At 36.0% G+C, this 25,913-nt stretch overlaps 1 protein-coding gene across 8 annotated transcripts in view; it reads right to left on the reverse strand.

Moving 5' to 3' along the window:
• Positions 1-25,913, reverse strand: part of STAU2 (staufen double-stranded RNA binding protein 2) — a 305,778-nt gene that overhangs the window by 245,589 nt on the left and 34,276 nt on the right. For 7 of the 8 annotated variants that reach the window (XM_024765757.1, XM_024765756.1, XM_024765753.1 and 4 more), the window contains 2 exons: positions 18,107-18,266; positions 9,558-9,693 (listed from right to left, as the gene is read on the reverse strand). In XM_024765757.1, coding sequence (XP_024621525.1) covers positions 9,558-9,693; positions 18,107-18,266 — 296 coding nt within the window. Of the gene's footprint in view, positions 1-9,557; positions 9,694-17,969; positions 18,033-18,106; positions 18,267-25,913 lie in introns of those variants that run through there. The other variant, XM_024765758.1, reaches the window with a different exon arrangement.

Below are 25,913 nucleotides of genomic sequence, written 5' to 3' on the forward strand. Positions count from 1 at the left end.
AGCCCATCTACCACAACTAAGACCAAGCACAACCAAATAAATTAACTAATTAATTAATTAAATTTTTAAAAAATCCTATCTCCAAATACCATTGCATTGGGGGATAGGGATTCAACATATGAATTTTGGGGGGGGGGGGTACACAATTCAGTCCATAGCAGCAGCCTTACTGCTTTTCTGTTTACTTATTCTAAGCTTGTTACTAGGTGCATGTATATTTAGAACAGTTAGGCCTTCTTGATGATTTTACCCTTTTATTATTGGTAATTTTATCCCTGATAATATTTCTTGTTCTGAAGTCTACTTTGATATAAATATAGCCACTCCAGCTTTATTCTGATTAACGTTTGCAAAGAATATCATTTTCCACCCTTTTAGCCAATCTGTCTTTATATTTAAGGTGAATTTCTTTACTTATCATATAGGTGTCTCTCCTGCTCTCTTATATAGTCTGACATTCTCTACCTTTTAACTATAGTGTTTTAGACCATTTACATTTAACATAGTTATCAACATAACTAGGTTTAAATCTATCACATTAGTCTTTGTTTTCTATTTACCCCATGTGTTCATTACTCTTCTTTTCTACCTCTCTCTGCCTTCTTTTAGATTACAAGTTTTTTATGATTCCATTTTATCTCCACTATTGTATTCTTAGCTATTCTTTTTTTTTTTTTGCTATGCATCAGTATACATCTTTAACTTACCACAACTTCTCTTCACATCACATTGTATCAGTTCATGTATAATATAAAAACCTTACCCAAGTTTTCTAGATGTTTATGGTGAGAAGGTAAATCTAGTCCTAGTTATTTCATCACAGCCAGAAACATAAGCCTCCAAAATGTTTTCTTTAATAATTTGATTTTTATCTAATATTTGGGGGAAACATACGTTGGGGGACCCTCTTCATATTATACTTCAAAGAAAAAAGCTATATTTCTATTTCATAAAATGAAGAGTGTCACATCTGGTCTAACCAAGCAGTGAATTTTGTTTTAAAGGGTTACAATGCCCACTAGTTCCTTTTTTTTTCTTCTTTCAGTTACTAGTTCCTATTCTTAATTTTAAACACAACCTGCCTAAGACAAGAGCTTCTGACCCAGAATAATCCTTCCTTTACCTTGAAATCATCTCCCTGGCTCTCTGATTCCTGGCTTCATTGAATTCCAGTTCATTCTCCCTCATCTTTGCTTTGGTAACCTATTCAAATTCTCTACTCTGGCTTATGAAAGTTTTAAAAGACAATATATTTTAATGTTTCTCTATTATGGGTTTAGACGTATTTCCCCCAAATGAAAAACATTACTAATTTAATTAATATAATTCTATGTAAAAATATGAGGAAATATTAAAAGTTTTGTCTTGTAGCCTTCAGTTCTACATCTATTCTATATAGTGATATCCTCATAAAGAAATATTGGGGGTTTTTTTTGCGGTACACGGGCCTCTCACTGTTGTGGCCTCTCCCATTGCGGAGCACAGGCTCCGGACGCACAGGCTCCGTGGCATGTGGGATCTTCCCGGACCGGGGCACGAACCCGTGTCCCCTGCATTGGCAGGCGGGCTCTCAACCACTGCGCCACCAGGGAAGCCCAGAAATATCACTTTTAAAAGAAGTATCATTTTGGGCTTCCCTGGTGGCGCAGTGATTGGGAGCCCACCTGCCAATGCAGGGGACACAGGATCGAGCCCTGGTCCGGGAGGATCCCACATGCCGCGGAGCAGCTGGGCCTGTGCGCCACGGCCGCTGAGCCTGCGCTCTGGAGCCTGCGAGTCGCAACTACTGAGCTCACGTGCCACAACTGTGGAGGCCTGCGTGCCTGGAGCCTGTGCTCTGCAGCGAGAGGGGCCACCGCAATGGGAGGCCTGCGCACCGCAACGAAGAGTGGCCCCTGCTTGCTGCAACTAGAGAGGGCTCACAAGCACCGGTGAAGACCCGGTGCAGCCAAGAATGAATAGATAAAATAAATAAATTTTTTTTTTTTAAAAAGTATCATTTTGAAAAGTTCCGACATCCATTCCATGAATAAAGCATATGATTAAAGAGAAAGAATATATCTCCCAAACCAAGAATGTAATACACAGAAGGTAAAATTATATATAGAACGGATTCCTGATTTTCACCACTTCATATTTATTTCACTTATCCAAGAGGCTTTAGAGTTGTGTACTTGGCCGAATTTTTCCTATTAGGTTGAACCACATGAAACTGGAATATTTACAGGTCAAAGAAAGGTCAAATACTGGTGATTTCATACGATTTAACCTCTCACTAATCAATTAAACACAGACCTCGGAGTACTAACCAAAGTGAATATGCGCAGTCTGTATGCTGTTTTAACAGTACACAAGCACCATCTTGTGGCAGAAAGCAAAATTGTAGCTCTATACTTGGTATTGCTACAAATATATTCAAAGTTTCTCAACTGTTTCCAACATGCTTTTGAAAGGGCATTACAAACTGGTGAAGAACACTTAGATTGATAGTTTGAACAAGCTCAAAACAAATGGCACACCAACATCATGATAATTAGCAGCTAGTCATCAGCCTATACAACATAAACTTTGAAATAAGCTATTTCATAAATTAAAATCTTGACTATTTCTAGTTTTACTGATAATTAACATATTGAAATAAAATCAGTTCAGATACTTCAGAAAACTTTTCACCTATCAAATTTCTACTCATAGCCATAGCTGTCCATAAAGTTCCAAGTCTCATAGGCTTATTTAACCAGGGGAACTGGAGGTGGGGGGAAGAGATTATGACGCCTCAAGTAGGTACCTGGATCTGCCTATAAGAACAAGTAACTTTTTGGCAAAACAGTCCAAATGCCTTCCTTATTTAACTTGCTGTGACTCATACTACACATGGTAAGAGAAAACTACTTTACTAACCTAGCTACAAGTAACTGGACCAGGAACTGGACACATTAGCCAAAGGCAACCAAATACTGTTTTGACATAGAACACACCAACCATACCTGAGGACAAGAGGCACTTGGCATGGGCGCATGCCATGAAATTGTTCCAGATTGAATGATGGCATCTAATATAACCAAATCCTTTTGGGAAAGAAGTATCAATACTAGATGAATGAAGAATAGATGTGTCACTCAAACTTAGGTTGTATCCTAAACAATGCCATTTTCTCCAAGATACATTACACATCCCTGTTCTGAAAGCTCTAGACCCTAAAGTTCCTCCTCCCGTAAGTACCTCCAGAAAACCCTCAAAGCCAAAGATAATCTTCGAATGCCCTTCAGTGAGGCTTTAAAGAATGATAAAATGGACTCCTCCGAAATATCTCCCAGGCAATTTAAACCCAACACAGTCAAAACCAAATCCCTCATCTTTCCAAAGATCTACTCCAACTCCTCTCATTGTGAACACTATTACCAGTGACCCAGATATGTGAAAGTCATCCTTAATACCCTCTATCAACCAATGCCTACGAATGAACCTATTTACAAAACAGGATAGTCACAGAAATGTATGGCTACCAAGGGGAGTGGGGGGTGGGAGGAATAGACTGGGAGATTGGGATTGACACATACATACTACTATATATAAAACAGATAACAATAGCTCAGGGAACTCAATACACTCTAATGACGTATCTGGGAACAGAATCTTAAAAAGTGTATATATGTGTATGTATAACTGATTTACTTTGCTGTACAGCAGAAACGTAACATTATAAATCAACCATACTGCAATAAAAATTAACTATAAAAAAATTTTTTTAAATCAATCCCCAAGTCTACCTCCTAAATATCTAGACACTGTCCCCTCCTCTCCATCCCCACTATTCCAGGCTCTCATCACATTAGGCCTGAGTTACAGCACCCTCGTAATACATCTTTCTCCCTTGAATTTTCAGCCTATCCAAACTATTTTCCAACATACTGTGAAAGCAATATTCCTAAAACAGACATACAATTATTTTATCCCTCAGCTTAAAATCCTTCGAAGGCTTCCAATCGGCCTCAGGATAAAATCTAAACCTCTTGGCATGTCACTTGAGGACATCCACATTATCGACCTGCCTGAACTTCAGCCTTTTCATTCCACTCAAACCAAATTGCCTGCAAGTCCATGAATGAACTACACTTCTCAGGATTCCCTGCCATTGTTCCCAAAATCTAGATTGCTTCTTCTTACCTTCTTCACCTGGCTTATGCCTCATTAACCTTGAAGATTCAGTTCAGGTGTCAATTCCTTCTGGGAGGCTTCTTTAATTCCCCAAACTGAGTGCCCTACTTGTTCTCAATGTTTCCATAGCATTCAATGGACGCATCTATCACTGTGTTAGTTTCTTTTCATTGTCTTCCTCTTCTAGCAGACTAGAGTCTATCAGATTGTCTTTCATCGAAGTATCTAACACAACACATGGCAAAGAGTAGGCGTTAGGTAAATGTTTGCTGAATGAGTGCAATCTTGCTGAAGTCCTTTCATTTGGTATTATTATCTCTAGTTAGCAAATGAGGAAACTAAGGGAGGCCCAGGGTCTTGTCTGAGATCACATAACCGAAAGCATCAGAACCAGGATCTGAACCAAATGTTCTGACTGTAATGGAAATGATTTTCTCTCTGAATCTTTGCCTTTAGGGAACCACCGTATAAAATAATTGTGCTCTGCAGAGCAGTCTGGATGGGACTAAACCCTGTTTCTCCAGGCTGGGCACAAACCCAAGCTTAGTCAGTTAAAGTATCCCCTCATCCCAAATGTGGTCTGAATGAATTCTGGGATCTCCAAATTCTGGGATGAACAGGCTACTCGGAACTTTTCTAAGAACTATCCAAAAACAAAACAAAAATGTGTTCCTCCTCCAGTACAAGTCTAAGGACTATGTAGCGTATAAGGTACAGCAAAGGGAAGAGAGTGTCTTTGAAAATAAAGTCAAGCACAGGAAAAATGAGACAAGAGCTAGAAGCCTGAAGACTTCCCCAAGAGACCTCCCAGTTACATACAGCGGAAATTCCCATTCTCATATAATATAGTTTGGGTTGTGGCCCTTTGGCAATCCGCATCTGTAGGTCAGAGGGCTTTCCGGCCATTAGCCATGCAATAATGCTTTTTTAATCTGTGAATACAAAAAATTGATAAATTATTTGTCGGAGGCCTGATTTCAGCCATTCTACTCCTTGAGATAATGTATGTAAGTTTTTATAACAAAGGTGGGAGAACAAAAGCATAAAATTGTTCTCCAATCTTTATATCTTGTGCTCTGTCATTAGTGAACAGTGCCCCAAATGAGAAAGAAAAAGACTTCTGGACATATTCATTTTCAAACATCTTGGGTGCAGCAAAGGGAGACACAGGTATTTTAGAATCCGAGCTGTATCCACAGAGTTTGCTCATGGATAAATCTTTTTTCTCCAGCAGTCATAAAATGGGGTGGAGGGAGACCTTTTTATGAGTTCCTCCTTAGGCCTCTGAATAAGTTCTAGTGGAGACACCTCATCAGAAAAGAACAGATTAAAAGCATGGGTAATATCTAATTAATTGATATTATTTTAAATGGAAAATGAAAAGACCTTTTCAAAAATCCCTCTAAATGATACTTGTTTCTTAGACTTCTTAACCTTTCAGTCCCTGCCTTATTAAGAAGCTACTGATTCATTTGGAGTCTGACAAGGAGAAGAATGTCTCCTCTGACCTTTGGCTCCAAATTCCCTGTAAAGCATTCAGGTGTTGCCATCTGCAAATTAAGGTCATATGTGAAACCATAATTTTAGCAGCCTAATGAGTAATGGGTAGGTTTGACCTTTTGTGAGCAGAGAGCTTTTAAGTTGAAACATGGTTCGGCAGCTTACCAGTACTTCCTTATTTTCTTTTTACCCTTTGTGATCTAAAGACTCTCCAAAATTCTGAAGGGAAAGTCCACTTGATCCATTAAATGGGAATGGCCTAAGGCACAACCCTCTAGAGAAGTCATTAAAAAATTCTTGCAGCCCTCATGACATCCATGGAATCAGATCCTGAAACTAGAAATTGCCAACAAAGGAAAAATGACAACAATCTTAACAGAAAATCTAAAACAGAAAAAAAAAAAAAAAAATCAAACCAAACCACCAGACCCGTGTCACATTCTCACATCCGAACTCCTCTCCCCCAGGTCTACTCTGTTCCAGCCACACTGGCGTCCTGGTGGTGGCATCAACGCGCCAGGCACATGCCTACTTCAGGGGCTCTGCGCTGCTGTCTCTTCTGCCTGAACGTTCTCCCCTCTCTCACGACACCCACACTGCTTATTCCCCCTGCTCCTTTAGGTCTTCATCAAAATTGTCACCTTACCCAGGACAGAGATTACTGTCTGATTTTTCACTGTTTTAGAACTAGATTTCTTTCATTTAAAAATAATAAGTTCATTAATCAAAACTTTACTTCAAATAACGGACTACAGATATCAAAATACAATAAGCATTTAAATATAATACCCTCATGAGTCTTCATTATAGTACATTAAAAGTAAAATATCTTTCAAGTATAAAACAGACAAGGTGTTCCTATCTCAGGTGATCCCACCTATCTGTTGTACTCAAGTAGGCAAATAGTTTTATTTATATTAGGTAACCTCAGACTGATGAGAAAGACAGTGGTTATGTAACAGAAAAAAGAGAAATAAAGCGACTATAAGAGAAACAGCGTATCCCTCTTGCCTCCCGTGCAGGGTGGACACCAAGTTGAGAGCTGGTAAGCCTGCCAGTGGATGTTCCAGAGTTAGACGGACGAGGGTGAGAATGGAACAACATCCAAAGGAGCCAAGGAGAGCTAAGAGTTGAGGCCAAGACAGCAAGGGGAAGATGGTAAATACTCTCTGACAGCATTACCGGGGGGAAAAGACGGACTACAAGTCACCAACTGCAGGTTTCAGCAGGGCAGGCAAGAGAGGTATCAGCTACCTGGTGGACAAGAGACATTACCACAAAGACGAGAGGAGCCCGCACCCTCCCTTCCCACCAGGACAATACAGAAAATTCCCCCCAGACACATTGGGGAGGAAGGGGGGAGAGGCAGAAGGTTTTCTTAGAGAACTCGAACAATATTTAAACGAACCATTTACAATTTGAATAGGACTAGATCTTAAATGGCAATTTTTCCACTACCAAGCAAGACTCCAAAAAGTATTAGATTGTCTGTTGATTAGATAAGTAACTTCTCCTAATATCTGAATTGTAATAATTGGTCGGTAAACATACAAAATGATTTTAAAAGCATCAGCATCCCAACACTAAGAGAAATGATATGTGACTGGATAGAGGTTATCAGCTAACACTACAATGGCAATCCTACTGCAATACAAATGCATCAAATCAATATATTGTATACCTTAAAACTTACACAATGTCATGTCAATTATGCCTCAATTAAAAAGAAAAAATGTTTAAGCACCAGCAAATATCTGATCACACATGAGAAAGAATTACTTAGGCATAGAAGCAGTGGGAGAAATCACACCAAAAAATTTAATAGATTAGACCATATAACATTTAAAACTGTAGTACATTAAAAACAAACACAAAACTAAAAGCCAATTTTTTAAAAGCAGGAAAATCAAACAAATAGAATAGACTTAATGCTAACCCTCAACACATAAACATTTGAAGACTGATCAAGCAATGCAATAAAAATTAGCAAATTAAAATAGACAAATCAAAATGGACAAGTAACTAATATATTTGAAAAACTGTTGAGCCTCGTAAGTTATCAATAAAAGCAAAAAACATTAAACATACCACTTTTTAACTATCAAACAAGACAATGTGTTTTAAACTCAATGTTGTCAGAATAGTACAAAACATACTATAAGAAATTAGTATACGCTTTAATGTAATCAGGTAATATCAATAAATTACTCTTCTTAACCCAATATTCCCCTTATAGTAATATATCTTAAGGAAATAATCAGTGATGTGAACAAAAACTTGTATATAATTTTTACTGCAACATTATTTATAATTGTCAAAAAAAGGGGAGGGGCTTCCCTGGTGGCACAGTGGTTGAGAGTCCGCCTGCCGACGCAAGGGACGCGGGTTCATGCCCCGGTCTGGGAAGATCCCACATGCCGCGGAGCAGCTGGGCCCGTGAGCCATGGCCGCTGAGGCTACGCATCCGGAGCCTGTGCTCCGCAATGGCAGAGGCCACAGCAGTGAGAGGCCCGGGTACCGCAAAAAAAAAAGTGGGGGAGGAACAATGTAGATGATCAAAAACAGGTATTTTTTTTATATACTTATCAAGTATTCATTGTTTATACCTGTTTAAATACTGGTAGAGTACACCCTAGCCATATGAAGCATTATATAACCATCAAAAATATTTTTCAAAGGCTACTTAAAGATATGAAAAATACTATCTGTATAAAGTGAAAAGAGGGCACAATACTGCATATTCAAAATGAACAAATGATGATATATTCATACAAAGAAACATTATTCAGCAACAAAAACTGGATGAATCTCAAAAAATGCAACATGGATGAATCTCAAGAAAACAAAAACAAAACAAAAAAACCATTATATGAAGTGAAAAAAGCCAGACACAAAAGAATAAATACTGAATGAGTCTATTTATAGAAGTTCAAGGGCAGGCAAAACTAACCTATGGTGATAGAACAGTGGTTACTTCTGGGAGGAGGTGTATCAAGTGCAAATAAGTCTGAGGAAATTCTCAGGGTGATGCAAATGTTCTGGAGTTTGATGGGGTGGTGACCACAGGAGGATATAAATATGTTAAAAAGTCATCAAATAAACTATAAATACATATATACATAAATGAAGTAATAAAATAAAGTCGTCAAGATGCACATTTAAGATCTGTGCATTTTACTGTTCATATATTATACCTCCATAAAGTAATACAGAAATTGCATATAAAGGATAATTTCCATTTGGTTAAATATATTTATATGCAAAGAATAAAAAGAATGTAAAGTACAACAAAATATTAAAGGTGTTTAATTCTGGGATTGCAAATTATTTGTATTTTTAACTTTCTGCATTTCCACATTCTCAACAATGAGTTACATGACTTTTATAAATGATCAGGGAAAAAAAACCCTGAACTTTTTAAAAGAATTCTGCCATGCTTGCAAAAGAAAATTCTGTTACACTTATAACTATCACAAAATTATTCAATGTGCAGAAATACTTAGTAAATCCTTCTAACAACTTTCCTATAAGTTATAAAGTCATATTTGCAAGGTATGCGGAAAAATTAAGAAAAGCACTAATTAAGCTAAGCATCTGCTTGGTGACTAAATGAGCAAGATAACTGGAAAGCCCACACCACACTGTGGAATGATTTTAAAACATGGTCCTGCATGCAGCAAACACAGGGCTCTTATGACTCAGCAACAACTAGCTCCTGAAAAAGTTAATTTTCTTTATTTATTACTTTAAGTATTCCTGATAAGCTTGATGTATCTAAATTCCATGCAAAATGCCCCAAGTGAATTTTCTTTACAACAAAAATACCTTTTGAGTTTCAGAAACTTTTACAATATGCGTAAAATAATAAATAAGAACAAAACCAAAGAAGACATACAAACCTCTGATTGTACATGCCCCGAAAGTTGTAATTAGCTCTATAATTTGGGAAAGGCTTTGGATCTAACGGCCTGTAGATGGCAGGCTCTCCCCTTTTCATAGCAAGCCCATTCAGTTCCACAGTTGGTGTTATACTACCTGTTTAAAAGAAATATTAAAGGCACACAAGTGAAATATTTCCATAATAAATCATGCAGTCCATATTTATTTTACATATAATTACAATGGAAGACGGTGGCAGTGGATGCCCTTCTGCCTGATTTTCTAAGGGGGTGCATAAACAAGCTACATAAACAGGAAAATCGTTTCTAGTGAAATCTCTTTGGGGTTGCTGCAACATTTTCTGTACATTAATGACCAAAAATTCAACTTTATAGTCCCACTGTTTCAAAACAAGGAAAACAGAAGATTCACAGATGGCTTCGTTTGGATATTATAAAGCAACTACTGAATCTCAAAGTTCCTTACTCCAGAAAGCTTACAACTACTTAATCATTAAAAGCATTATCATCTGTGAATATTTTAAGTTATATTTTGGTTATCAAGCAACTAGAATTAGCAATATGTACAGGGTCATCAGTAACTCTTGGACTTATCTGATGAAAATAAATTTTGAGTTTTTTCTATAACCAACAACAGGACAAAACAGTAAATACAAGTAATGCTTTCTGTGGATAATCTTAAAAGATACATGCTGAAGCATTTATGGATGAAGTGATATGTCTGAGATTTGTTTCAAAATAATTCAGAGGACAGAGAGATGAGAAACAAGATGGGATGTGTGAGTACCTGTTGTGCCTGACAACAGGTACAGGGATGTTCAATAGCTTATCTTTTCTACTTTTGTACAAGTTTGAAAAATCCCATAAAATGTAACACACAATGTACAGTTATTATGTCAAGTTATTTTCAGTGCCAAAAAAAGTTATTTAGTAAATACACATATATGTTCCAAGTAACAAATCACAAAAATGAATCTAAAGCTTTAATAGAGAGTAAAATTTATTTCTAATGTAAATTCTGTATTATTTCATTTGAATTATGCCTTTTGCACCATACATTTAAGACTCCCCTTCATCGTGAACAAAAATGGATCCACTTACTGCAGCAGAGAAACTGGGGCACAAAGTACTAGCTGAGGGGTGGTGGAGCCTGACACAAATGCACAACTGGCTGCTAGGTCACAAGCAAGCCATCAAGAGTCATAAGCTGCTCATTTTATGTCTCATCTCTAAAGAATTCACATGAAACCGCTGAAGAGCATAATAAGAACAGGAACTAAACCAAGGTTAAGAAAAAGGAAAAAATAAAGGAGGCGGGAGGACAAAGGAGAAAGCAGAAAAGAAAAAGATAAGGATAAGAAAACAGCAAAGAAAAGCTAACATGTTAAGTAGTAAGTCGAATTAGTCCAAACCCCAAATTTAACACAAACACTCAGGGCAGAGGAAGAGTAAGTCAAGCACAAAGGGATTCTTTCTTTGTTTCTTACAGCATTTTACCGAGGGATAAGTAAAATGTACAAACCTTAAGCATACAGCTCCATGAGTTACTATACATGGAACACTCATACAACCACCATTCAGATCAAGATCTGAACATTTCCATCACCCAGAAATACCCAGTCAATACCCACCTCCCCATGTTATCCATTCTGACTTCTGTCATCATAGATTGGTTTTGCCTGTTCTTCACATCTAAATGTGTATTAGTTTGCCTTGCTTCTTTCACTCAGCATAATGCTTTGTTGAATATCACTTTCAAACTTTCCCACTGAAAAGCATTCCACTCAGTTTATCTAATCTGCCCTTGATGGGACATCTGGGTTGTTTTCAGTTGGAGGCTATTAAGTATCAAGCCACCTTGAACACTCTTCAGGAAGTCTCTCAGCAGACCTATACACTCTTTTCACTTGGGTATACACCTAGTAGTGGAATTGCTAGGTCAGAGGGTAGGTTCATGTTTAACAATAAAGTTAAAACTACCTAACAGTTCTCCAAAGATAATTTTTAACACCGAAGAGCCATCCACGCCTTAAGAAGTTTCCATTTTTCTTATTCCATAAAGATTTCAGTTTACTAATTAACAGATTAATCAGTTGTACAACTTATGTCATTATGAATTCTACTTTGCAACAATCATACAGGCACAAATAGCATAAAGTTCAAATGGGAAAACTAGAAAAGAAAAAAAAAAGCTTGAAAGACCTCATCCTTTAAGTATGGCAATAAACAGGAAAGTAATGTGTTTGAAAATGAACAGTGAGATGATTTTAATGCACTGGTAGGATATACTATGTCTGCCGTCCACACCAAAATTGCATTTTAAACTAGGTAAAAGTACTGTATTCATATTATTTAAATAAAGAAATAATCTCATACAAATTCCTCATCTGAAAGGAAGGCTACAGTACATTTTCTTCATAGAAATGCCAGCAACTGGTGTTGTGAAGGAGAGTAGAAGAGAAGCAGAAAAGCACAAACCACACAGAAAAGGTTTCAACTCCTTTGAGTGAAGTACTCCATCTGTTTCCTACAGAATGAGACTGACATCTCCACATGTGCATACCTCTCGTTACTTACATAGTAACGCTCTCACAGAAAACATTTAAAGAATAACTTCAAACTATGAGCTGTCTCTAGGAAATGCTAAGTACCATTGTTTTCAACATGTGACGGTTAGACCCAGGTAGCATAAAGATAATCATTGCATAGGTATCCTCATGTATTTTATGGCTATAGAGTTGACACTGTAAACACATAATCAGTTTTTAGTGGTTTTTAGATACATTAAAGGAAATTTCTATATTTACCAATGATAAAAAAAGACTAATTAATTAGATACACAAACGTATATAACAACAATTGTGGACTCCTATCATCTGACAGATTAAAAACAAGATGCCACAACTAGTTTTCAAGGAGCCATGTATTACTAACACTTAAAGAAACAACTTTGTAGGAAGTTAGAAAAGTCCCTGGAACATAGTAGTCACTCAATAAATATTTGTTGAAAGAATGAATTGATTAATCCATAAATCAGGGCTCTTGGAGAAATTATTGGAGTCAGGGCAGGGAAAACACAAGATGACCCAGGAACATCTTATCGTGCCAGAAAGAAATGCCCAAAGAATGATGAGGAAAGTATCTGAAGGACACAGGAGTCAACCTGAAGTGGTCATACCACTGGCCAAATCTGGGACAATTTGAGCATCAAAATAAATAATGACGATTGTAGATCCTAAACCTGTAGGTAAAACAGAAATCCAAAAGTCTATAGTGATATAAATAAACAAACAAAAAAAAATGACAGGGACAAGAAAGCTCTTGGGTAGAATGCCAACTAATAAATCGAAAAAGAATATGGAATTAAAAATCACCCTTTGGCAACCTTCAGAGTAGTCATGGATTCAGACAAGAGTCATCAATCATCAGTCTTTCATGTAGGTGAAAGAAAGTTTGACAAGGAACAGAATGTTTATATAGTCTCAAAGTACCTCCTCAGAAAATAATTGTTCAGGACTTCTCTGGTCGCACAGTGGTTAAGAATCTGCCTGCCAATGCAGGGGACAGGGGTTCAAGCCCTGGTCTGGGAAGATCCCACATGCCACAGAGCAACTAAGCCTATTCGTCACAACTACTGAGCCTGCGCTCTAGAGCCCGCGAGCCACAACTACTGAGCCCGTTTGCCACAACTACTGAAGCCCATGCGCCTAAGAGCCCGTGCTCCACAACAAGAGAAGCCACCGCAATGAGAAGCCCGCGCACCGCAATGAAGAGTAGCCTCCGCTACTCTCCGCTACTCAACTAGAGAAAGCCCGCGTGCAGCAATGAAGACCCAACACAGCCAAAAATAAACAATAAATAAATAAATTCATTTTAAAATATATTTGTTAATTATATTATTTAATAATAAAACATACTTAAAATTAGTTAACTTTACAATACAGAAGCCTGGCAGACATACTCTTCACCAAGAAACAAAAGACATCACTAATGGGACAAATCAGTATCGTGTGTCTCCTGATATGAAACACTGAGATGAGTCCAGGTCACTTCTGTGATATTCATGCTAAAAGTGCATAAATCATGAGGAAACACCAGACAAACTCCAGCGAGGGGCATTCTACAAATGATGTGTACAAATGTCAAGGTCATAAAAAACAGGAAAGACTGAGGAACTGTTTCAGACTGAAGTGGAATGAAGAGAAACAGTAAGCCCTTGATGCTGATTAGATGCTGGTCTTACAAAGGACATAACTGGGACCATCAGTGAAGTGTGACTGGAGTCTGTGGAGTACACGGTGATACCAAACCGATGTTAACTTCCTGATAGGACAGTGTCTGTGTACTTAAGAAATAATGGGTAATGGGACACCATGTCCATAACTTATTCTCAAAAGGTTCAGAAATGTTAACCATTTCTGAGTGATGGGTACCTGGGAGCTCTATGTACTCTTTCTACAAAATTTATATGTATAAGAAATTATTGCTAAAAAAAGTTTTAAAAAATCAGAGGAAGGAGAAAGCAAAGTAGTTCTATGATATCCTTCCTCCTCATTAACAGCAGATTACCCATGCTGTACTAAATTTAACTCCTCTCTGGGACATAACTACTATTTAAGGTCCATCTACTTCCTGTGAATTCAGGACTGGATCTCCCCTCCTCTGCAGTGCAGACAGGAATGGATTGTCTTTTCAAGAAAAGTGCTAAGTTATATATTAAAAGGAAGAAAAAAATCTTGACTCCTACTTCACCTCATACATAAACCTCAATTCCTGACAGACTGTAGATCTAAATTTAAAAGATAAAATAATAAAACTTCTAAAAATAATATGAAGTTATCGTCACAATTCTGTGGGAGATAAAGATGTCTCAAATAGCACAAAAAAAGCACCACACCATTCCAGCAATTCCACTTCTGGGCATTTATCCCGAAAAAACAAAAACACTAACTTGAAAATATATATACACCCCCATGTTCATGGAAGCAAGCTAAGTGTCCACTGATGGATGAATGGATAAAGAAGAGGTGATGATACACATATACAATAGACTATTATACAGCAATAAAAAAAAATTTTGCCATTTGTGACAACATGGATGGCTCTCGAAGGCATTATGCTAAATGAAATAAGTCAGACAGAGAATGACAAATACCATATGACCTCACTTATATGTGGAATCTAAAAAAAAGAAAACACAAAAAAACAGAACTCATAGATACAGAGAAGAGATTGGTGGCTGCCAGAGGTGGGAAGTGGGGGGAGGTGTAATAGGTGAAGGGGGTCAAAAAGGTACAACCTTCCAGTTATAAAATAAATAAATCATGGGGATGTAATATACAGCATGGTGATTATAGTTAATCATACTGTATTTTATATTTGAAAATTGCTAAGAGAGTATATCTAAAGCTTTCTCATCATGAGAAAGAAAATATTTTAATAACTATGTATGGTGACAGATGTTAATGAGATATTCTGGTGATTTCACAACATATACAAATATCAAATCATTATGTCGTACAGTTGAAACTAATATAATGCTATGTGTCAGTTAGACTTCAATTTTTAAAAAGCACTAACCATAAGGGAAAAGACTAATAAATTAGACTTCATTAATATAAAAATTTATGTTCATCAAAATGCACCATTAGGAATATGGAGATATTTGCCATACACATATCTGACAAAGTATATTAATCCAGAATATGTAAGAACCCTATAAGTCAATAAAAAATTGAAAAAATTTAAAAACTGACAAGGCAGTTTCTTAACAGGAAAAATATATCAACAGCAGAGAAGATCCTAATGGCAACAGGCATATGAAAAGGTGATCACTTTAATTATTAGGGAAATGCAAATTAAAACCACAATGAAATACTATCATATCCCCAGAAGAACAGGTAGAAATTTTAAGATACCCTATATTGACAAGGATGTGGAAAACTCTCATATACTGCTAGTGGGAGTGAAATGTGATAAGTTTGACATTATGTATTAACACTGAAAACATGCAAAACCTACGACCCAACAATTCCAATCCTAGCTACACAGCCAACAAAAATGTATACATACAAGAATATTCATAGCAATCTTACTTCTAACAGCCCCAGACTAGAAGCAACCCAAATGTCCACCATTAGTATAATGAATAAGTAAATTGTGGTATATCCATGCAGTGGGATACCTACATAGCAAAGAAATACTAGACTGTTAACACACAACACAATGAATCTCACAAACATGACACTGAGAAAAACAAGCTATCACAAAAAAGTATGAGGCATGATTCCAACAAGCAGGCACAACAAATCTAGGATGACAGAGAGAAGAGTGGTTCCTTTGGAGATGTTTTAACCACTAAAAGAGGGCATGAGGGAGGCTTCTGAGGCACTGGTAAAGCCTGCAAAGTGTTCACAGTGCAAAACGCCATCAAGGCTCAACGACCATAATTTGTGCACTTGCCAGAACATAATATTAGGCTTTATTTTAAAATTTTACCTCAACAATGAATAAACGTGTAAAATGGCATACAAAAAAAATAAAAATAAATAAAATTAGAATTTACCCCCCAAAATCTACTCATTCTGTCAGCGCACTGCAACATTCCACGGTGGAAACTCTTATCTCCACTGGTCTGAAAGGCCAGGGAGCCAGACTCTCTCCTGTTTCCTTCCTCTGACTCCTTTGCTAGTTTACCTCCGGCTACAACCCTTGGAAGTGGACCTGACCCAAAGCTCAGCACACAACACAAATGGACACTTGTCCTTCTGTCCATGCCAACTGCCGTGCCAATATTCCAGCAGAGGAGGGGGCAACAGCATTCCATGCACGTGTGTTTCTTTTCTTTCTTCACCCGTAAACTATGCCAGTGGTTTCCTAACTGATTTTGCTTTTGGTATTTTCCACCTTCCATTCACATGCCAAACTCAACTTCCTAAACTGCTCTTTTAAACACATCATCCACCTGCTCGTGAAAATTAATCCAAACTATGGATAAAATTTATCTCCTAAAGCTGCAGTCAAGTCCATCACTACCTACTTTCTAACTACAACTCTCGTCTTGTCTCTTACTAGCCACTTAACCTGCTCTAATTAAAAATCGTCTACAAAAAAATTTTTTTTTGCAAAACCCATCATCCAGATTCCTGTTCCAATGTCTTTCCTCATCGTATTCCCTCAGCCTGGAATATTCTTTTCTCTCCTCTATACGTACGTGCCTACTCTCTATTCATGACCTAATATCTCACCTCAACTACTTCAGTCCATGTTTATCATTACTTATAATACCGATGCCTATTATTACTCACTTGGTACTTATTCTTTACCACTGAGAGTTACATGTTTTATGTAAATGACTAAAATCCTCACAGCAAAGGACAATGGTTTATAACTCTTAGATATATTAAAACAAATGCTTAATAGAGGCGGTGGTGGTGTGGTGCTAATGATCAACCAGTAATCTGAAGAGAGTTTTAAAAGTTAAGAAAGTAGACAGTCTCTTACCAGCTTCAAGCTGAATTGGTTTTTTTATTATAATAATATTTTTGCTTATTTACCCATACTTAATAAATACTGGAATCAGCTGAACAGATGCAAAAGGACTACTACTAGGAAAGTCATGGAGTTCTGGAAAAGGCAGTCCTTGCAAGAGGAGACTGTCTACCTAACACGTGCCATGTGGGAAAGAAGTGTCTGACCTGACTCTGACCATAAGCGTGTGAACTATAATTAAACAGACTACAGAGTCGCTGCCGGCAGGCAAGTGTCTTTTTTCACTCCGTCACAAAAGTACTCCATCTAAAGCAGTATCGGTCAGAAGGTAGCCACTTGCATTAATAGGTTAACAGATGAGTAAATGGACATCGGGCTGGCACTAAACTTACGGAACTTCATTAATTTGAGGCTACCAATTCATGCACTGTGTCTGATACAGGTTTGCGCTTCCCAAGAGATAACTGGACACATGTTTTTGGTACTGCATGCAATTAGAACAACTTTTCAAAATTATTCTTAGGAGATTAAAATTAGAACACGCATTTACTTAGCAGTATATTACACACAGGTGGGTTTTTCGGATTTGTGGGTTTCTTAAACTCCATATGAATGTTCTAAATGTAAATGGCAACCATTTCTACATGAACAAATAAAATAAGATGCTTAGGGCTAATTTTATAATTTTCTATTAAACTAAAATAAAGAATAACTATTTTTAATTATTAAATTATACATTATACATTTAGAAAGAGAAACTGATCATTTCCATCTTTGCTTTAGAAAAAAACTCAGTCCTATTTTCTGTTCTTTGTATCCAAATGTCTTTTTATCACACATAAAAAGTAAATAATGCACCTTTAGAGTATCCACTAAAGCAAATTTTTAAAATAATTACAATTACCGTCTTCATTCTCTCACCTTCAGTTATTATTTGGCTGTCTTTACCAGCTGTGCTGTCAATACCTGTTGACTATGCAATGGACCTGTATGAAGGAAAATACAGAGAACAGCACATGCAGAAGATGACAACAGGAGGAAACGAGTCAGGGCCATACCTGGGTTATTGTTAACACTGCTTTTGGGCGGCTTCTGAACTGGTTTGGGAAGCGTAGATTCAGTCAAAGCCTTGTTAGCGACAGCCTGCTGGGCCTTCTTTATACTGCTCCCTTCGGATTCCCATGTCTGCTCCCCAAGACTCAGCTGCACTGAGAACATCTTGGAAAAACATACAGAGACAAAGAAAACATTGAAATTTTTCAGGAAATAAAGTGTGCTGTCTGAGAGAAAAACAGATACACCACAGAATCAAAATTTTAGAGCTAGAGTTGAGCTTACAGATCATTTGCAACAAAAATCTTATTCTAACTAGTGAACAAATTTTAAGAGATTGTGCCAAATTCTGTTCTATCCAAAGGCTTAACGGCAGCTCTAAGTGTACATGTTGGGTAGAATGTATCAAGAGGAAATTGCTTCCCTAAATGGAATCATACTGTTAATGTCAGTCAGTCTTCAAAAAAGTAGAATAAGAACAAAGAGTAAGAGAAACTATACGAGAATCCAAAAGGTCCTGTCTCTGTAACTTTTACAAAATCTAATTCCTTAAACTTTATATCTAGCACAATCTAGTCAGTGAGTCAGGAAATCCTATTAAATATTCTGTCATCAAGGAACTCTCAATCCTCCACAACCAACCTTTAACCAGTCACCAAATTCAGTCAATTTTAACCTCATGAATATTTCTCAAATCTCCTTCCTCTCTCTGCCAGTGACACTGCTACACTAGATGTATCTTAGCTTAGATATAATAACCTCCCAACTGACTGCTGTTAAATCGAACTATCTTTTGAAGACTCAAATCCAACTGCATCACTCCAAACAACACCAGGTTAAAAACCTCTGATTGTTCCCCTTGTAACATGACACAAAGGAGCTACCTGTCCATCTTCATTTCACACCCACCCCTCCCCTTGCACATCCTAACATTCCATTTACACTGGATTTCCATATGCATCCAAAAACCTATTGTTCACTTTTAAAATTTAGGATGTTACAGGATACACATACAATCTGCTGTTTTACTCCACAGACAGCTTACTACTTTGTAGGAATACAAGGTATGAACCTCAAAATACTTATTAATTATGAAGAAGTAAATGTCTTTGCAGGAAAGAAATCAGGTAGAAAATACCTTTAACAACAGAGTGATTAAAGTTAGCATCATCAATAATCATTCAAAGGGACATCGTGTGCCTCCTGGTTTGATCCAATGAGAAGTATGTAACATTCTTGGCTAAAAATGTTTACCCTGAATCTAATCATAGAGAAACAATCAGGCAGATCTGGGTTATGGTATATTCTATAAGACAACTGACCTAAACTCTTCAAAACTGTCAATATTATGAAAGAAAAAACCAAACAAAAGAATGCATGGGGGCTGTCCTAGTTTAAAGGATGCTGAAGAGACATGATGAGGTGTAATAAAGTACAATGTATGAATCCTGACTGGATTCGTACTGGGAAGAAAAGTATAAAGGGCATTTAGAGGACAACCAGGGAAATTTGACTATAGACTATAATATACTAAACAAACTCAGTCAAGTTTAAATTTCTTGAGTGATTATAGTACTATGGTTATGAAGAAGAATGTTTTTGGTCTTACAAGATAGATATACAAGTATTTAAGGATAAAATGTCATGATGGTTGAAATTTATTTTCAAATTGTTCAAGGAAAAAGTATGTATTTATACAGAAGGAGCAAGAAAAGAAGTAAATGTAGCAATGCAGTAAATAACTGAATGATTAGTAAATCTGAAAGATCCATTATACTGCTCTTTCAATTTTTCCTGTAGGTTTTCAATTTTTCAAAATACAGAGTTGAAAGTATTTATAAGCATTTGAAATTCAAAATATGTACATAACTATTAAAAGTGAATAATTTTTCTTTTATTCTGATTCAGTTTAAAATTTTTACCTAAAACATATCTTTAATTCATTGACCCTCGATTTTAAAATGATTTTTCAATGACTAGGTCTTTTGGCTTTCAACTTACAGTATATAACAAAGAACTCTGCCACAAAGAATACATTATCTCTCCCATTCTCCTCCAAATCAGTTCATGCTCCAGAATGTTCCATCCATTATTCTTCCATTAATTCAGGTTCAAAACCTCAATAGCTTCTTTGTTTATCCTTGTTTTCCTAAGACTTATTTAACAACACCTCAAAACTGTTCTTTGCTATTTCTGTTGTCACCACCTTAGTCTAAAGCCCTTATAAACTCAGATTTCCTGCCTCCTAATCTTCCAGATGTCATCACTTTCCCAGTCTCACTGGCCAGACACCTTTGAATGGTCTTCCTTGCCTGCTCCATTTCTCTCTGTATTCTCCCCTGCATCCAGTTGATTCAACTTCAAAAATATTTTTCAGATCTGGCCTTTCTTTGTAACGTTTGCCAATATCTTAGTGAAGAGTATCAATGTATCCCTCTCCTAAATTACTGTAAGACCATCCTAATATCACTCCTTTAACATAAGACTTTCCCATTCAAACTATCCTTCTTAGGAATTCCCTAGTGGTCCAGTGGTTAGTACTCCGTACTTTCACTGCCGAGGCCTGGGTTTGATCCCCGATTGGGGAACTAAGATCCCACAAACCGCGCCATCACCAACATGAACACTCTATAAAATGCAAATGCATCCAAGTCAATCCTCTGCTTTTCTGAAACCTCTTAAGAATCCTACTACATTGTACACCTAAGACTAATACAACATTTTATGTCAATTATATCTCAATAAAACTGGAGAGAGAAAAAAGAGTCCCACTACAATAAAAATTTTATAATTTTGAGTAGGACTCCTGGGACATACTGTTTATGAGCTGAAGTCACAATCCACCATTTACTATGTGTAACATTAGGGAAGTTAATTCTTTCCCTCTGTTTTCTTACTTCTTTAGTGAAAGTGGGCTAATAAGAACACAGAGAATGGTTATGAAAATTAAAACAAAATTGTGTAAATGCCCCCATGTGAAATGTAGAGATTGTCAAACTGGATTAAAAAAAAAAAAAAAATCCAACTGTATGCTACCCTAAACTATAAAGACACAATGGGATAGAAAAAGCAATGGGATAGAAAAAACTTTATCATGATAACATAAAGCAATGAAAGGTCAGAATGGTTATATAAATATCAGACAAAGTAGATTCCAGAGCAAAGACTACTACCAGTGATAACAAAGGTCATTTCATAACGATAAAGGGGCCAGTTAATCAAAAAGAGGATTAACAATCCTAAACACTTGGGCTACTAATAACAGAGTTTCAAAATACATGAAGCAAAAACTAACAGAACTGCAAAGAGAAATAAAGAATCCACAATTAAAGTCAGAGATTCAACACCTCTCTCCCAATAATTGATACAACAATGACCAAGCAGACAATCAGGAAGAACAGAGTAGACCTGAACAACACTATCAACCAACATAACCTGACTGCAATGTTTTTAAAACATCTACCCAAGAAGAACAAATATACATTTGTTCTCAATTTCTCACAAAAAATGTACCAAGACAGACAAGATTCTGGACCATAAAACAAGTCACAACAAATTCTAAGGAGTCAAGTGATGAACAGTACGCTCTCTGAACACAATGGAATTAAATTAGAAAATAAGAACAGAAAGATCTCTGGAAAATCTCCAAATATTTGGAAACTACATAACACATTTCTAAATAACCTATGGGTAAAAGAAGAAACCAAGGGGAAAATAGAAAGCATTTTAAACTGAATGAAAGTGAAAACTCTACATTTCAAAAGATGACACTGCTAAAACAGTACTAAAGGGAAATTTCTAGCACTAAATGCCTACACTAGAGAAGAAGTAAGGTCTCAAATAAGTTAACTTCAGCTTTAATCTGAAGAAACCAGAAAAAGAGTAACTCGAACCTGAAGTAAATAGGAAAAAACGTAATAAACATAAAAGCAAACGTAAGAAAATACATATAGAAAAATAATAGAGAAAAAAAATCAATAAAACCAGAAGCTGGTACTTCTCAAAGATCAATAAAATTTGTAAACCTCTGTGCAGACTCATCATGAAAGAAAGATAAGACACAAATTACCAGTATCAGGAATGAGAGAGGCGACATCACTACAGATTCTTAAAATATTGAAAAGAAACAAGGGAATATTTTTTTAACAACTTTATGCCAATAAACTCAACAACATAAGTTCTTAAAAGCCACAGTTACTAAAGCTCATTCAAGAAGAAACAGGTAACCTGAACAGCATTATACATGTTAAGGAAATTCAATCTGTAATTAAAATCTTTCCACAAAGAAAACTCCAGGCCCAGATGGTTTTGATGATAAATTCTACCAAACATTTAAGGAAGAAATAATGCCAATTTACAAAAACTCTTCCCAAAACTTGAATCAGAAGGAACACCTCTCAACTTATTCTACGAAGCTAGCATTACCTTGATACCGAAACCAGAATAAGATACTACCAGGGAAAACAAAATAAAACTACACACCAATACCTCTCATAAAGATAAACATAAAAATCCTTAACAAAATATTAACAAATAGAATCTATCAATATAGAAATGAGATAATACTTTATAACCAAGCATTTTATCCCAGGAAGGCAAGGGTTTATTCTACATTTCAGAGTCAGTCAATGTAACTCACAATACTAAGATATTAAAAATGGAAAAATTTTTTTTAAAAAAATGGAAAAATCATACGACCATCTCAATCAATGTAGAAGAACCATATGACAAAAACCAACATCTATTCATGTTAAAACTCTCAGCAAAAAAATAATAATAAAAAAATAAAATAAAGAAGAATTTCCTCAATCTGATTAAAGGCATCTACAGAAAAAGCTACATCTAACATCAAAATTAATGAAGAAAAACTGAATGACTGCCCATAAAGTCAAGTTAAGAGATATCTGCTCTCACTACTTTTATTCAACATTGCACTGTAAGTTCTAGACAATGCAATTAGGCAAGAGAAATAAATAAAAGACATTCAGATTAGAAAGTAAGATTTAAAACTGTCTTTATTTACAAATAGCTTGTGGGACACCGACCAGAATCTTAAAAAAAAAAAAAGAAAGAAAAAGGCTACTAGAACTAGTAAGTGAGTTTAGCAAGACTGCAAAATGCTAGATCAATATAGACAAATCAGTGTAATTTTGAAGCAGACTCACAGATATAGAAAACAAACTAGTGGTTACCAGTAGAGAGGGGGGTAGGGGTAATGTAAGGATGGAGAAGTGGAAGGTACAAACTACTGGGTGTAAGATAGGCTCAAGGATGTATTGTACAACATGGGGAATATAGCCAATATTCTGTAATAACTGTAAATGGAAGTAACCTTTAAAATTGTATTAAAAATTTTTAGAAAAAAAATTTTAATGTAATATAAAAGTAATCTGATATATTTCTCTCTCCTAAATTCTTAGGCACTATGCAGATTCCCTATATTAGAGAGGCAGTTATTTTTAGCACTATTTCACAGTATCAAATAAAGTTAACCTACAATGGAAAAAGTAGGAATTTTCTGATTTCTGTATTTGCACTTTTATTCTACATACTCATATGTGTATATTTATACACAAATGTTATACATATATTTCAATGCTTTAATATGTATAAAATAAAATATATAAAACATAAAAATATCAGTGTATTTTTTATATACTAGCAATTCTTAATAAGAATTATAAATTGAAATTTGAAAAATACCACTTAAAATAGCATCAAAAATATGAAATAGAGATAAACCTAAAGATGAGAAATACCTGTCCACTGAAAACTACAAAATATTGTTGACAGAAATTAAAGAATATCTAAATAAATAAGAGATACTCTGTTCATAGGTTAGAAGACTCAGTTTTTCTAACATGTTAATTTCCCCCAAATTGAGCTATAAATTAATTGCAATTCTATTCAAAATCCCAGCAAGGTGCTTTATAGAATGGACAAGCTGACTTTAAAATTCATATGAAAATGCAAAGGATGTTGAATAGCCAAAACAACTCTGAAAATGAAGAACAAAATTAGAGGGCTGGTACTACCAGATTATAAAGCTACAGTAATGAAAACAGCATAGTATTTGCATAAAGATAGGAAAATAGACCAACAGAACAGAACAGAGTCCAGAAATAAACAAACATATATATGGACAGCTGATTTTTGACAAAGGTGCCAAGGCAATGCAGTAAGAAAAGGAAAATCTCTTCAACAACTGGACATCCATATGCAAAAAAAAAAATATATATATATATATATATATATATATCCATAACTCATCATATACAAAAATTAACTCAAACTGGCAATTAGACCTAAATATAACATCCAAATGTAAAAACTTAAACTATATAACATCCAGAAGAAAGCACAGAAGAAAATCTTACGACCTTTAATGGGGCAAAGATGTCTTAGATATAATACCAAAAGCAAAATCTGTAAGAGAACAAATGGATAAACTGGAGTTCATCAAAATTAACAATTACTGCTCTTCAAAAGACAATGTTAAAAAAAGATAAGCCACAAAGAAGCAGAAATAATTGCAAAGCACATATCTAATAAAGGACTTGAATCCAGAGTATACAAAGAGAGGCATCGCAGAAAACAGCAGAGTAGAAAGCTCCAATAAGGAACAGTGTCTGTCATATTATAAATATTCAATAGACATTTTACCAAGGATTTTTTAATCCTATATACAACTAACATGCAATGAGACAATTATCTGGGTACCTCCATCATCAACATAATTGCTGAAAATTTACAAATCATCATTCCATTATACTACACTAGAATAGGTATCATAGTTCTCAAATTACAGATGAGAAAGCTGAGATTCTAAATTAGTTTTTCAAGGCCACACAAGCTGGATAATGCAGGGCAAAGATCACGCTTGGGAAATCTAGCAAGAATTTTTTTAAAAAAACAAGAAAAACAAAACACTTCACTTCAAGGCCACTGGGTAATACTGCCTCCCTCAGTGATATCTATTCCAAAGTAAACGTTCTCAAAGTGTCAGTACGAGAGCAGCTTTCTTAACACTTAGCCGTGCACATACACAACTCATCAAAATAGGGAAATAAAGTAAAAAAAGAAAATACCACTTTATATTATTCATGGCTCTCTTCCTTATACTCTATAATAACCTTCTGAGATTTGAGAAAATCAAAACAATTCATAGGAAAAATAAAGAACTGGATTTAGGTACTTAAGAGATACAGCAATGTCATAGTAATTCACGTTAATACAAGGTATAACAAATTACTTCAGAGTTCCATTAAAAAGTGAGTATAAAAACAAAAGGGGACAAGGCAAACATTAAAATATTTTTTATTTAGGGCTTCCCTGGTGGCGAATTGGATAAGAATCTGCCTGCCAATGCAGGGGACACAGGTTCGATCCCTGGTCCGGGAAGATCCCACATGCCGCGGAGCAACTAAACACATGCACCACAAATACTGAGTCTACACTCTAGAGCCCGCGAGCCACAACTACTGAAGCTCACGTGCCACAGCTACTGAAGCCCGCATGTCTAGACCCGGTGCTCCGCAACTAGAGAAGCCACAGCAATGAGAGGCCCGAGCACCACAACAAAGAGTAGCCCCCGCTCACCGCAACTAGAAAAAGCCTGTGCGCAGTAACGAAGACCCAACGCAGTCAAAAATAAATAAATAAATAATTTCTTAAATATATATATATCTTTTATTTAATAGTCACACATCAAAAGTTGTACAAGTTGTTCACATTCTGTAAGACTCAATGGAGGAAAGAGGAAAGCATGTAGATAGATCACTACCTCCCATGAAGTATGTATAAGAAGACAAT

Source organism: Neophocaena asiaeorientalis, unplaced genomic scaffold (assembly GCF_003031525.2).
Source record: "Neophocaena asiaeorientalis asiaeorientalis breed wild unplaced genomic scaffold, Neophocaena_asiaeorientalis_V1.1 scaffold417, whole genome shotgun sequence".
NCBI lineage: Eukaryota > Metazoa > Chordata > Mammalia > Artiodactyla > Phocoenidae > Neophocaena > Neophocaena asiaeorientalis.